The sequence below is a fragment of the Diceros bicornis genome, chromosome 28 (genome assembly GCF_020826845.1).
Source record: "Diceros bicornis minor isolate mBicDic1 chromosome 28, mDicBic1.mat.cur, whole genome shotgun sequence".
In the NCBI taxonomy this organism is placed as follows: Eukaryota; Metazoa; Chordata; class Mammalia; order Perissodactyla; family Rhinocerotidae; genus Diceros; species Diceros bicornis.
In genome coordinates, this window is record NC_080767.1 from 32,889,353 (window position 1) to 32,902,757 (window position 13,405).

The following is a 13,405-nucleotide window of genomic DNA, read 5'->3' on the forward strand; positions in this document are numbered from 1 at the left end:
ACAGAGCCTCAGTTTCCCCCTCTATCCAATGGGGATAATCCTAGCAACCTAGTCAGGACAGCATGATGGAGGGAAAGTGTGTCACTTGGGGTGTCAAGTCCTAGCCCTGCTGCTTCTGAGCTGGGTGCCTGTGGGCGAGTTACTTGCCTGCTCTGCACCTCAGCTGGCAGGTCTGTAAAATGGGGCAAGTGCAAGTCCCTCCTCCGTCCAGGGCTGTGGCGAGGAGAAGGGGAGCAGGCTTGCATATAAGAAAGCTCTCGTTTTCTTTTGCAGCCCGTGCCCTGTGAGGCTGGCATGCAGGATGGCAGGACAGCCCGGCCACATGCCGCACGGAGGGAGCCCGAACAACCTCTGCCATGCCCCAGGGCCTGCGCTCCCTCCTGACCCACAGGTAAGCGCTTTTCCTCTGTCTGCAGGGCCTTGGGGATTCTCCGAGGAGCACAGGTCCCCGAGGCTGCTTCGTGCCGGCCACTGGAGGAAGCCCCTCGGCAGCCGCTAGACAGGGCCTCTTCTTGAATGCTTCCCTTGATGGAGCAGAGCTCACCGCCTGACCTGTCAGCCCTTCCTTTCACTCGGCAGCACTCAGAGAGGCCTCCTGTGGGCCAGACTCTTGGGCTGGGGCGCCAGGCCCTGGTCCTGCCCTGGGGGCTTCCATGTGAATGGAACAACTTTATCTCAGCGGGATCAGCACTGACGTAGATGGAGTTGTGGAGGCCCCAGGGAGAGAGTGAGGGGTGCAGGGGAACAGGCAGGGTGTACGTGGGATCAGGAAGTGCTTCCTTACTCTGAGCCAGAGTCTGCCTCCCTTTTTGGTCTTAACTGTGTCTGGCCCTCTTTAACCTCTTTATCTAGAACCAGCAGATCCTCGGGGACCCTGGTTTCCTTGCACCTGCCTCAGCTTCTCTGTAGATCTTGGAGAGCCAGGGAGCCTTTTGCAACTTCTCTGAAGGTGGCTTCTGGGGTTCTGAGCTGCTCACACGCTCCATGCCTTTGCACATGCTGTTCCCTGGGCCTGGAGTGCTTTCCCTGGCTCTTCCTCTGAGCCTCGGTCCAGATGCCACTGCTTCTGGAGCCTTCCCGCTCTAGCCTCTCCCTCCTGTGGGCTGCCCCCACACCTGTGCAGAGGTACTGGGTCAGCCACGATCACATCCCTCTGGGGGACTGGTTCCTGGGTCTGCCTCCCTTCCTAGACAGAGGATCCCGTGGGGTAGGGCTTCAGTGAGCCCACTATCCTGGGCCAGCCACAGAGGGGCCCCTTGATGCCTACGAGTTAATGAACTGCAGCTATCTGTAGCACACCTACCCAAGACATGGCTGTGTGTGAGCCAGACCCACATCTGCTCTTAGGGAACACACAGCATCACCACGGAGAAGGATAAGGAAGAAGGCAAAAGAAACTCAGGGGCCTGTGGAGCTCCAACAAGGCACCTGATCTGAACTAGGGGCAGAGAGGCTTCCTCGAGGAAGCAGCATGCAAAGGCCTGGAGGGGCCAGAGAGCTTGGCAGGGTAGATCGGCCAGGGCTGGATGCAGTAGGGTCCTGTGAACGGCCTGGAATGATGAAAATTGTCCAGAGTTGCCGTTTGTCCCAGGGCTGTGAGACCTAAATCAAGGGGAGACTCAGAGAGAGTCACCTTCCCGAGCCATAGAAGGATTGTCACAGCTTCTGGCTACCTAGATCCTGTTGGATGGTGGCTTCAGGTGGACTGGTGTTTGACTGTTTGGCCAGGGTTGCCGTGTACAGTTGTACAGGTTATACACTGCACAAAGGTGCCTGGGCCAAGGAAGCAGGTGAGTCTGAAATCCTTCTCCTGCTCCTGAGCTCTCAATCAAGCCAGGCTCCCTGGTGCCGAGCTGCATCCGCCCAAGGAAGGAGCACCTCTGTAGATTGACACAGAGGCAACATGTGAACCAGTAGACTCTGTGTGTGTGTGCACGCGTGCATGCACAGCGTGTGTACACACATACACACAATTGCGTGGAGGGTCCCGGGGCATCTGTGCTGTTTGTACTCTCCATTCCTGTTACTGGCTGGGACGCGGGGGCCCATTTCCTAGGTGGAGTTTGGGGAGGCAGATGCCAGAGAGCTGAGAAGCCTGTGGACACTGCTGGTCCAGAGTCTACCAAGACACCTCACTGATGGCTGGGGGCAGCGGGGCCTCCTCGGGTAATGTAGCAATTTGTCATATTAAGTCATTCACTAACAGTTGAGTCCCCCTTGATTAATCTCCCAGAATTAGCCAGTTGCATTTTGAGCAATTAGGGTTAATTACAGCCTCATTTGGCAGAGGAGAGAGCCCCGTAATTATTTCGCGAACCAGGCGAGGAGGCGGCCGGCTACAGCGGCAGCAGCGTCCTCGGCGTCTCGTCGCACGTGTTGGAGTGGGTAATGACATAGTTAAGTGTAATTAGATACGATTACTCGGTGTTGGGCAGCGGCTGTCGGGCGAGGATGCCCCCAGTCCCGCCGGCATCTGGCCAGTTTGCAGAACCAGGATGCACAGCAGGGCTGACGCTGTGGCTGCTGCAGGTTGGGGCGGGAATGAAGACAGTCGAGTGCTTTCTCTCTCCTCATGAAGCGTTGGTATTTAAACACCGTCTGGGGAGACATCAGGGCCCGAATCTTGCCTGTTTCGGGACATAGAAACACCTCAAATTGACAGCAGAGGCATTTTCCTTTATGGCAGCAAGCCCTGCTGTTTCCCTGAAATCATCCTTAGAGGAAGGAGCCAGGCTCCATGACCACAAGAATGCTGTGCTCTGGACCAGGTTGGGTTCGGTTTTCCACGCCATCCCTCAGCATCCAGGTGACACTGGGTAAATGACCTCTCTGAGCCTCAGTTTCCTCATCTGTAAGATGGGGCCACGAAGACTCAGTGAGGTGGTACACTCGAAACATCCAGCATGGCATCCAACATCGTGGGTGTTAAGAAATCGATGTGTCGTGGATCTTATTCTTAGATTTTAAAATTCGTTTTAGTTTTCACAGCTAGGGAGCCCAAAGCTGGAAATACCCCCAGTGTAGAAACAACAATTTAGCAAACACTCAAACTTGGTTTTTCTTAATCTTCTATGCCCAAGGCTAGTGGTTTCTTCATTTCAAGGAGCTTTCCAGCTTTGAGACTGTCAGCACATGAAAAAATGTTGAGTGAACCCAGCAGAATCGTATGTGAAATTCGTATATACTTGAGAATGCTGAACGTGCTTGCTTTTATTGAGGTTTCTGATGGATGAATGAATGGAGTTGAGAAAAAGAGCTTAAACGCCTATGCTTTATGATTTTACCAATTTGCTGCAGAGCATTTTCATCCGGAGTAAAGCGCAAGGCTCAGCTGACCCGCTAAGAACCACATGAATTTCCAAGAAGGAGAAAGGTCTTCTTGTCTGAGAAAGCCCTGGCTAATGTGTCTTCCATCTGGAAAGTCTTTGCAAACCTGGCTGGGATGTGCCAAGTTCGGTTATATTCGGCACTATTCAGAGAGAGAGGAATGTGCATAGCTTGCAGGGGAGGGGGCAGCTGTCACTAGGTCTGCATTGCACAGGCCAAAATCTTTGTGAAAGTCTTCCCAGAGCAGCGATGGTAGGCAGATAAGATTTAATGACCAAATAACTGCCATTAAAATTCGAGAAGTGTTGGCTAAGTGTTGTAAATTCAGCAAGCGCTTGTCTCGGTCCCCTGCCGTGGGTCTGCTGGGGAGCCCTACATGTAAGCAGATAAAGCCAGTGCGAGAGAGGGAAGCCCGCATGGAGGGGTGGACAGATACTGAGGGAGCCCAGAGGATGGGGTGGCTATTCTGCCCGGGGCAGGGGTGGGACAAGGAAAGCTCTAGAAAAGAGATGACATGTGGGCTGACGATGATCAGGAGTTGGGGGCAGGACAGGGAGAGGAGGATGTTCCAGGAAGAGGAAAGAGCCAGAGCTGAAGGTGCAGGATCAGTCGGGTTAGGTAAGTGAATGCCGTGCTCAGATCAGGTAGAATGGCTGACGGTTCTGAAAGGCCTGGGATCCACGCTCTGTCATCTGGAATTAAATCTGGAGCGAATGGGGAGCCCATTGTGGGTTTTAAACTCCGCCCATTGCGGAGTTTGGGTTTTAGAAAGATCCCTGGTGGCTGAGGCTCGAGGCACAAGTAGGATGAAAACAGGAGGCAAGGAGCCACTGCCCTCACCCTGGTGAGAGGATGCCTCGGCCTGAAACGGGCCAGACTCGGGGAGGGAAGCTTCCAGAGACTTCCAGGGGGGAAACCAGCTGTACGCGGTAACTGAAGGGGCGAGAGGGAGAGGGAGGTCAGAGATGTCTCCAGCATCCTGGTGTGGTGGCTGACGCTCTTGACTCTTTCCACCTTTCCAGCCTTGGCTCGTTAGTCGTCGGAGCTGCTTCCAGATTCTCTCATCCGGATGTTTCAGCACAGCCTCCTCTGAGCTCGCTTAGTGAGGATTGTCCGGGGCGCCCCTTCCATGGAGATGAGCGTAGGCTTTGCTATCAGGTAGCCTCCAGGCTTTGGAAGGCTCCCTCACTGTTCCCCTGAGCTGATGGCCCGAGGAGCTGAGGGTGGCTTCCGAGTTGAGACAGTCCAGGTGGTCGTTGTACCAGCAGGGTGACGCCTGGCACTGACCTCATTTGTCCTCCTCCCAACCTAGAGAAGTAGGTCTCACTCAGAGCTCCATCTTGCAGGAGAGGAAACCGAGATGAGTCACGTGTCCGTTTTGCTATTGAGGCGCAGAGCCAGGAGTCTCTCCAGGTCCTGGGGCCCCACAGTGTGCGCCTTTTGCCGCTAGGTCTGCGAGAGGGGAGATGGGCTTTGGGTTTGAAATCAGCCAGATCGTGAAGACCTGAGTGGGGTTGGCTTTGTACAGAGTCTGACAATATGGACTCTTTGTAAATCGTGCCCTTCTTTTGTGCAACACAAATTTAAAACGCATCGCTATACATGCATATCCTGAATCCATTAGAAGTTCCCAACACACGGTGTCAGATGTCTTTAAAGGTGAAATTCATTTACTAGAAATGTCATTCTGATGAGATGTGCTTTTTAAAATCATAGAAAGGGTTGCCTTAAAATTAGTGATGCATTGCAAATATCAGGGAAAAAAGACCCATCCAGTGTAAAGATGATTAAAATTCAGGTCAGAAGTCTGACTTAGTCAGGCTAAATTTTTTAATGAGATTTCAGAAAATTAATTGGGCGAATGCATTTTTATTCTTTTAACATGTAATTTTATGCTCCTGTTTAAAGGGGAAAAAAGGGTTTGTCGATGGCTGAGGCTTATTGTGGTTCAAACATTTTAAACTCAAATTAGCACAGGGTAGGGGGGTGTTTGTGGCCTAATTTGATCTGACTTGGAGAAGAGAGCTGGGTTTCTCTGAGCTTTCTGGGGTGGGGGTGTCCTGGGGTGGTCCTGAGAAGGCTGGCGGCATTTCTTGGGAGGGTGGGGTTGTGGGTGGAGGTGACTCAGGGACCTCAGCCATCACCTTGGCTCTACCCGATTCCTCCAGCTGTCCAGGGAGTTGCTCCCAGAGGCTCCTTCCTCTCTCAGATCCTGTGTCCCCCAGGGCAGTGCAGGCCTCCTCTCTCGGGCCCGCTGTGGCTGGCAGCAGAGCATTGATCAACATCCCTGCTGCCGCCTCCCAGCCCCTCCACCCCCTCTCTCCCTCTGAGAGAGAACTAAGGGGCTCCCACCCTGGGGAAGAGGGATGAGGAGTCAGAAATGGCCTCCAGTGCCCACAGCACAGCCCTAGAAAGGGAGGCGAGGAGAGCCCATTGTCTAGTCCTTTGACGAACAGTCCTGGATGACTCACACGGGGGATGGTGAAGTCACAAGGCTGCAGGGGCACGTCAGCCTCACTGCTTTACTGCAGCCAGGTGACGTTGGGTAAATGACCTCTCTGAGCCTCAGTTTCCTCGTCTGTGAAATGGGGCCGTGAAGATTCAGTGAGCTGGTATACTTTAAACACCCAGCATGGCATCCAGCATCGTGAGTGTTAAGCAAACAGTATGTCATGGATCTTATCTTATATTTTAAAATTCATTTGCATTTTCACAGCTAAACAGCTGAGAGCTGGAATTATGCCCAGTGCAGACCCTCGGTGGGGTGGGGACAGTGGTGATGTTGATAACAGCAGCTGAGAACTCCCTGTGCTTGTTCCCTGGGCCGGGCACCCATCAGGCCAGGTGCTGTGCACACCCTGCGTTGGCTCATCCCCTGCCCCCTAGGAAGTAGGTGCAGCCGTTCTACAGACACCCTCCAATGCGAGTACCAATAATAATAACAACAACAAATACAGAGCATTTCCTACATGCCAGGCCCTCTCCTAAGTGCTTTCGTTCCTTATTTAACCCCCAGCACCCCTCTGAAGGGGGCACCATCATTATTTCTGCTGTACAGACGAGGAAACTGAGACCCAGAGGGCTTGCCCATGGCCCACAGCCAGGAAGTGGCAGAGCCGGGATTTGAACCCAAGCCTCTGGGCCCCAGTGTCAGTGTCTCAACTGACAGAGCCAGAGCGGGGGTCACCCCTCTGCCAACCTGTGCCCCAGGAATTGTGTTTATTTTCCCCAGGAGCCAGCATGGGGTCCCAGAAGAAACAGGGGACGGTAAGCATTCCATGAGCAGTTTTCGGAAAGGCCGTCAGGATTGTTACTGTTGGAGCCGCCATCATGCGAGCCGTTCTGGGGCCAGCCCCACGTTTGCCCTCAGTTTCGAGCTCCACGGGCCCTTTCCACCAACTTCGTCTCCCGGAACCCTCAGGGAAATCCTGGGGCTGGTGTTACTAACGTCCCCTCGTCCCTGCCTTGTGGATGACCTCACTCGGCTGGCCCAGGACCAGAGACAGACCTTGGAGGTGGCAACAGAAAGGGGCCTGGCCTTTTGGGGCAAGAACTCAGTTCACCTTTTTCTTTTCCACTCAGAGCCCCTGAGTTAAATCAGGGTTGGGACTCGGCTGGCTCAGGCAGCTGTGCCCAGGAGCCCCGTGTCCCAGGGACAGGGGCCCATCCCAACCCCTGCAAGGGCAGTGGTGGCCCCCAGAGCCTGTCTGACTGTGCCCCCCGCCACGGTGCTGCTGCCTGTAACATGCCCCGCCAGGAGCTCCTTCCTCTAATGAGGTCGAGTAGGTTGTGACGGGAAATGCAGTCTGGGCCATTGCATATGTAGATGCGCAGCTGGAGTCGAAGCCATGCCAGCTGGGATGTCACCCGTGTCCTCTGGGAGCTTCCAGGCGGCTGTGGAGCTGGGCAGCATGGCCTGCGGGGCACATCCCTGGGGTGGCAGAGAGTGCAGGGACCCCAGCCAACTTCCTGCTCGTCACAGAAGAAGCCCAGTGTTCCCAGAGTGAGGACCCTTAGTCACATCCTCCAAACCCTTCTCTGTACCAGAGGGGAAACTGAGGCCCAGGTGACACCCCATGTCACCTGGCAGTGTGGCTGGCTCTGGCTCATCAGGGAGTTCAAGTCCCAGCTCCCCACTGACTAGCCTCAGTTCCCTTATTTATAAAATGGGATTAATAAGCCTTGATTTACAGGGTGTTAGGAGATAAAATCTGTCTAAGCAGCTAGTACAGTAACTGACGCGTATGTAGTAGGCGCCTAATACATGACAGCTTGTCAGTATTTTCATGAGTACATGTGATTCCTGCAAGTGCCCAGAAGGTCGCCTTTTTCCCAGGATGTGTGATTTCGGCTGCACTCATAGAAGTGACAGTAGCTGGGTCATGAAGTCACACTGTGCGCCAGGCTGTTTTGAGGGTGTTCCGTTGTGTCATTCAACAAACGTGCCCCGAGCATTTGCTCACTTTTGGGGGGCCCACCTTTGGAGAGGCCCGTGGTCGGGGGACGAGTGGGGCTCAGGCAGCTGAAAGAAGCGGGGCTGAAACAGGAAGTGTCGGCCTGCTAGTCGAGGGGGCCTGAAGGAAACGTAGAGGTGGAATCTCAGTTGGGAGGTCACATGGTACAGTGCAAAGGGCGCAGGCTCCGGGGTCCCCAGTCCCGAGTTCAAATCCCAGCCCTGCTGTTTCTCCCCACGGGGACTGGAGCGGGTCACTGCCTCCCCTCTGAGCCGCAGTTTCCTAAAATGGCGACAGCAGTGACATCTACTCACAGGGTCATGGGAAGCACTCTGCGTGGTGCCCGCATGCAGTAAGTGCTCAGTAAATGCTTGCTCGCTCTTTGGTGGGCACTCAGTATCTAGGTGGGTTAATTGCTGTCCCTAAAGAACTTACCTGATAGACAGCACACATGGTGGAAGAGACCATCGGCTTCCTCCTCCACCAGCCCTCCCTCCCACTCGGCTCCCCAGGCAGGAGCGTCTTCACATCTCCAACCGCGGGAGGTAATTGTGCTTCAAGACTTCAGGGTCACGGTCGGCCCACCTTTTATCCTGCGGAGGGAAGGAGGCAGCAGGATTTCGTGGACTTCCATCCCTCACTCCTGGTAGGAGGGGGCCTGATAGGGTTTCCTTGGCACAAAGCTAGGCCTCTGCTGGGAGCGGGGGCCGGGGAGTAGCTGCTCCGGGCCCACGCCTGTCAGTAACAACAGCAGCCACTGAGCACCGACTGTGTGCGGGCTCTGCGCTCTCCTATGATCCTCACAGCGACCCTCTGGGACATGCATGCTTCTGTTACCCCACCTCACAGATGGGGGAACTGAGGCACAGAGTGGCTGTGTAACTACCCAAGGTCACCAGCTGGCACCCCAGGCCACCGGCCCTACACTCGACTCCCAGTCACACCAGGTTCCCAAGGCTTCTTCCAGGGCTATTGGTCTAAACGTTGGTATTCCAGGTGAGGGAGAGTTCCAGAATGCAGCCCAATAAAACACGTGATCTTCCACCCTCTTGGACGCTTCCGACCCAGGTCCGGAAGAGGCATGTTTGCATCAGCAGATTCAGCCGCTGCTCCCGCTTCAACGGCTCTCAGTGTTTCTCGGCAACCCCCCCCCCACCACCGCAAACTGAACTCCACAAACATTTCTGCACACCTACCACGTGTGAGGCATCCAGCGATGACCGAAACCCTGTCTTGTGTCACCACACAGCTGGGGGGGTCCCCAGTGTCGGGGATCCCCTACCCCAGCGTGGCAAGTGGGGGCAGGAGCAGGAGGGAGAGCAGGTCTCTACCCAAAACCATTGGGGGAGTCTGGATGTGGTGTGACGGGGGCAGGGCCGGCCCCCTGGGCCTCAGTTGCCTCATCTGTCACATGGCGACAACAGGGCCCTTCTCTCCAGGCTGACAAGGGGCAGACCAGAGGCGTGGCGTCCTCTTCCCGTCTCCTCTCCCTTCCAGCGTCGGATCCTCCCCCTCTCCTTTCCTCCCCAGTAGCACGTGCTGGGGGTGGGGGAGGCACCTGGCCAAGGCTGCCTCACCTGGTGGCTCCATCCCTGGGCAGGTCCTATAGCTTAACCCTGGGTTTCAATGCTGGTCCCTGGAGAGGCATCATGAAGCCTCTGGATTCTTCTCGTCACCATAAAAGGGGCAGTTTATCCAAAGAACGGGCTCAGAATGTGAGGCTTCAAATTCAACCCGTTTTCTCATCTCTGAGATGGGAATGGCCTCCCCAGGAGGGAAGTTGCCACTTCTTAGGATAACTTGCAGGGTCAGGGTTGGGGGTTACATATGGAGGGCTGGAGGGCTAGTGAGACCCTGCAAGGCCTCCCCCGAGCTGTGTGACCTTGGCCAGGCACTTCACATCACTCCTTCAGACGTTTATTGCACCTGCTCTCCTTGGCAGCTCCCACCTGGGCATAAAGGATTCAGGAGTGGACAAGGTGGGCGAGGCCCTGGCCCCACCAGGCCAGCCTTCTGGGGGCTGGAGACAGACAGAAACGAGCAAACTCCCGAGGGATCAGATACTGGAGGATGGCAATAGTGCCATGGAGGAAACCAGTGGGCGGCCTCGGTGTCTCATCTGCAGAGTGGGGTCGTTGCGAGGATCAGGTGGAGGGCTCTGGAGAGCCCCGAGAAGGGCCGTGGAGGCTCTGATAGGGGTTGGTGACCAAAGTCCCTCCTGCACCTTAGAGGGCATTGCTGGGGTGGCTGGGGTTCTGGAAGGGGCAGCGGCCCCCGGGTCCCCAGCCGCCCAGCGCCAGGCCCTCCGCTCTAGCCTGGCTGCTCACTGATGCCCTCTGTCCCTCCCCTCCAGAGGCACCCAAATGTCCTGTCTTTCCGCTGCTCGCTGGCAGACTTCCAGATCGAGAAGAAGATAGGCCGAGGGCAGTTCAGCGAGGTGTACAAGGCGACCTGCCTGCTGGACAGGAAGACGGTGGCTCTGAAGAAGGTGCAGGTGAGCCCACGACCCTGGGGGGTCAGAGCTGCACTGCAGGAGCCGGCTTCTGTGTCTAAACATTGTGGCCCTGGGCCAGGCCCTCCCCTCCCCTCGCTGCCCTCCCCTCCCCTCGCTGCCCTCCCCTCCCCTCGCTGCCCTCCCCTCCCCTCGCTCCCCTCCCCTCCCCTCGCTGCCCTCCCCTCCCCTCGCTGCCCTCCCCTCCCCTCGCTGCCCTCCCCTCCCCTCGCTGCCCTCCCCTCCCTCTATAAATGAGGGAGGTTAGTACCCACCTCACTGGGCTGTGGAAAGAGTCAGGTGGACTCCGTGTCTGTGAACGCTCATTGTGAGTCGTAAGGAAAGGACAGATGAGCGTGCGCCGAGCACCTGCTGTCTGCTGGTGGTGCCGGGAGCTCAGAGAACGCTGACAGCAGTCCTGCGTGTGGGGATTACCATCCTGTTTTTCAGATGAGGAAAACAGTGTGGAGACGTGAATAACTCTCCGGGCCCACAGAGTGAGCGAAGGGGCAGCCGAGCTCAGATCCGCGTCCGACTGACCCTGGGGCCTGCACTCGCTGGCTGGTTCTGGGCTTGAGCGTCCTTCCCGACCTCCGTGTCCCTCCTAAATGGAGGAGGAGGGTCAAGCAGACAGTTTTAAGCAGCAGAGGAAGCACTTCGGCGAGAGCCACGGGGCCCGTTTGCGCGTGGCTTTGCTGCAGGAAACAGCTTTAAATCCTCCGGCAGAGCTGCCTGCGGCCCTCGATTTGCTCGTTTGTCCTTAAAGAATGAGATGAACAGCCTGGGCAGGGGAGGCCCAGGAGAGCGAAGGCAGCTCAGACGCAGTCACGGGGTGGGGAGATGGCGAAGAACTCTGGCTTGGAGCCCACCGGGGTGATGGTTTCCTCGTTGATCTGTGAACCGTGCAGCCCCAGATCGCTGGAGGAGAGATGGCTCCTCTGTTCAGAAAAGGCCCATTTCTGCTCTTCGTCTTCCAAGGAGGGCTCCTTGGAAATAAGTAGGAAGCACCTGGGAGGACCTGCACTGAAGGAGCTCTAGCAGGGCAGGGGTGGGAGGGGGCACGGGGCTGCGTGCTGTGCCCACATCTTACTCGGGCCACACGGCCACCCTGTGAGGTCGAGCTATTGGCCCCATTTGCAGAGGTGAAGACTGAGGCTCTGAGCGTGTTTCCTGGCCTGCCATGTACCAGTGTGTGACCTCAGCAAGTCACTGGGCTTCCCTGGGCCTCGGTCTCCTCTGTAAGTCGGCGACAGTAACTCCTGCCTCCTGGGAGTCACCGTGAGGGTTCGGCGTAAAGTGGTCAGCACAGCCCTTGGCACGTGGTGGGCGCCCAGTAAGGGAACCGTTGTCCTCACGAGCGTCCGTCGGCGAGGAGGTGGGAGACCCAGGCCTGGAGTCCCCGTCCTTGTGGCTCCTGGCGGGGGCGCTGGGTTTTAACCACTCTTTCTCTTTTTCCTCTCACCCAAGATATTCGAGATGATGGACGCCAAGGCCAGGCAAGACTGTGTCAAGGAGATCGGCCTCCTGAAGGTGAGTGCCCTGGGCCAAGCAGGAGCCCCTCGCTTCGTCAAAGTGGCCTGGTCCCCAGGCTGGGCTATGTCATGGCCATCACAACCCATAGCCCGTTAGGTTCAGAAACGACGCCCTTTTGTGGACAGCAGCTCGTTCGTTTTCTCGTAGCCGCGTGGGCGTGGACCCCGCCTCACCTCTGCCCCCTGACCAGTGTACAGGCCTCACGGTGCCCCCAGACTGCCTGTCCTAGCCCCATGTCAGTCCTGCTTGTAGAGGGCAGTGCCAGGCACTGAAGTCCTTCCCCCAGAGGGCACCCAAATCACTGCGGTACAAGAGACGCTCCCTGCAGGCGAGACAGCAGAGCCAGCCTGGGGTGCTGGGGAGGATTAAAGCCAAGTGTGTAGCCCAGGGCTCCTGGTGCTGGAGGGGCCCCGGGGTTGTCATCCTTTTGGGCCCTTCCCAGGCCTCCCACAAGGAGGAGGCGGGATGCACAACTGGCGACGGGTCCCTCCATGGGCAAAAGTCCTTGGTTCAGCCAGAGGTGGGCTTACTGGACGGGGTTGTATGAAGGACAGACAACTTGCCAGGGCCTGTCCAGGTGGGGGCGGTTTGTGGTCGTCCTTTGTCCTTTTCCTCTTTCCCGCTGGCTTCCCCATTGGCTTCCCCAGAGTCAGAGATAACAGAACTTTCTGGACTAGACTTGGCCCCAGCCTGGAGCTACTCTTTCCTGGGGATCCCTCCCTACTCCCCAGGCTCACAGTTCTGCCTGGGATCTCAGAGGTGACGGAGGAGGAGGAAAGGTGCGGGCTTTGGAGGCCTGGGTTCAAATCCTAATGTCTTCATTTCCGAGCTGTGTGACATTAAGCAAGCGACGTAACCTCCCGGAGCCTCAGTTTGCCCATCTGCTCAATGGTGAGATGAGGCGGAGAGGGAGGATTAAATCCAGTAGTATTTGAAGAGGGCCTGGTGCAGGTGAGCACACAGTAGGCACTCACTCCCTTCCCACGAAACAGAGACAGCTGGCTCAGCAGTTTTCGGTAAAGTGGGGCTGCCGATCGCAGAGACGCCTGCCGAAGCCACAGCTGCGGGATTTCAGATTAGCGGTTTATTCCACTGGGCCCAGCCCTAGGCTCTCAGTCCTGTCCTCGGGGACCCCTAGGCCGTGGGGGAATGGGTGGGCAGCTGATGGTGACTGTCTGGGGTGATGCCGGCCAACTCAGGGGCCGGGGAGCCCAGGAGAAACCCCGCAGAGGCCAGGGTCCCGTCCCGGAATCTGGAAGGCTGCGGTGAGCCTGCTGAAGAACCCCACAGTGTGGACTGGGGGGTGAAGCGTGGTGGCCTCGAATGCCACACTCAGAACGCGAGACTTGAACATGAGAAGAACAGAGGAGCCCCTGAAGTGGCTGAGAGCTGGGGGGAAGTGGCCAGATGTGACTTGTGAGCACTCGCTGGGGTGGCCCCTGTCCTGGGTCGCTGGGTGCAGAATGTGCGATTGCAGCCCCTTCAGTGGAACAGGCCCAGCGTGGCATGAACTGGGCCTGTGGGAGGGGTTCTGTCCTCCCCAGGCAGCCAAGTGCCGTCCACCGTGGGCTTCGGAGGTGGTCACACCCCTCACTCACTA

At 56.8% G+C, this 13,405-nt stretch overlaps 1 protein-coding gene across 4 annotated transcripts in view; it reads left to right on the plus strand.

The window, feature by feature from the left end:
* NEK6 (NIMA related kinase 6) overlaps positions 1-13,405 on the plus strand; it is an 88,776-nt gene that overhangs the window by 42,203 nt on the left and 33,168 nt on the right. For all 4 annotated transcript variants that reach the window (XM_058524006.1, XM_058524008.1, XM_058524007.1 and 1 more), the window contains exons 2-4: positions 274-391; positions 10,135-10,275; positions 11,740-11,802. In XM_058524006.1, coding sequence (XP_058379989.1) covers positions 302-391; positions 10,135-10,275; positions 11,740-11,802 — 294 coding nt within the window. In that variant the 5' untranslated portion in view covers positions 274-301. The remainder of the gene's footprint in view (positions 1-273; positions 392-10,134; positions 10,276-11,739; positions 11,803-13,405) is intronic.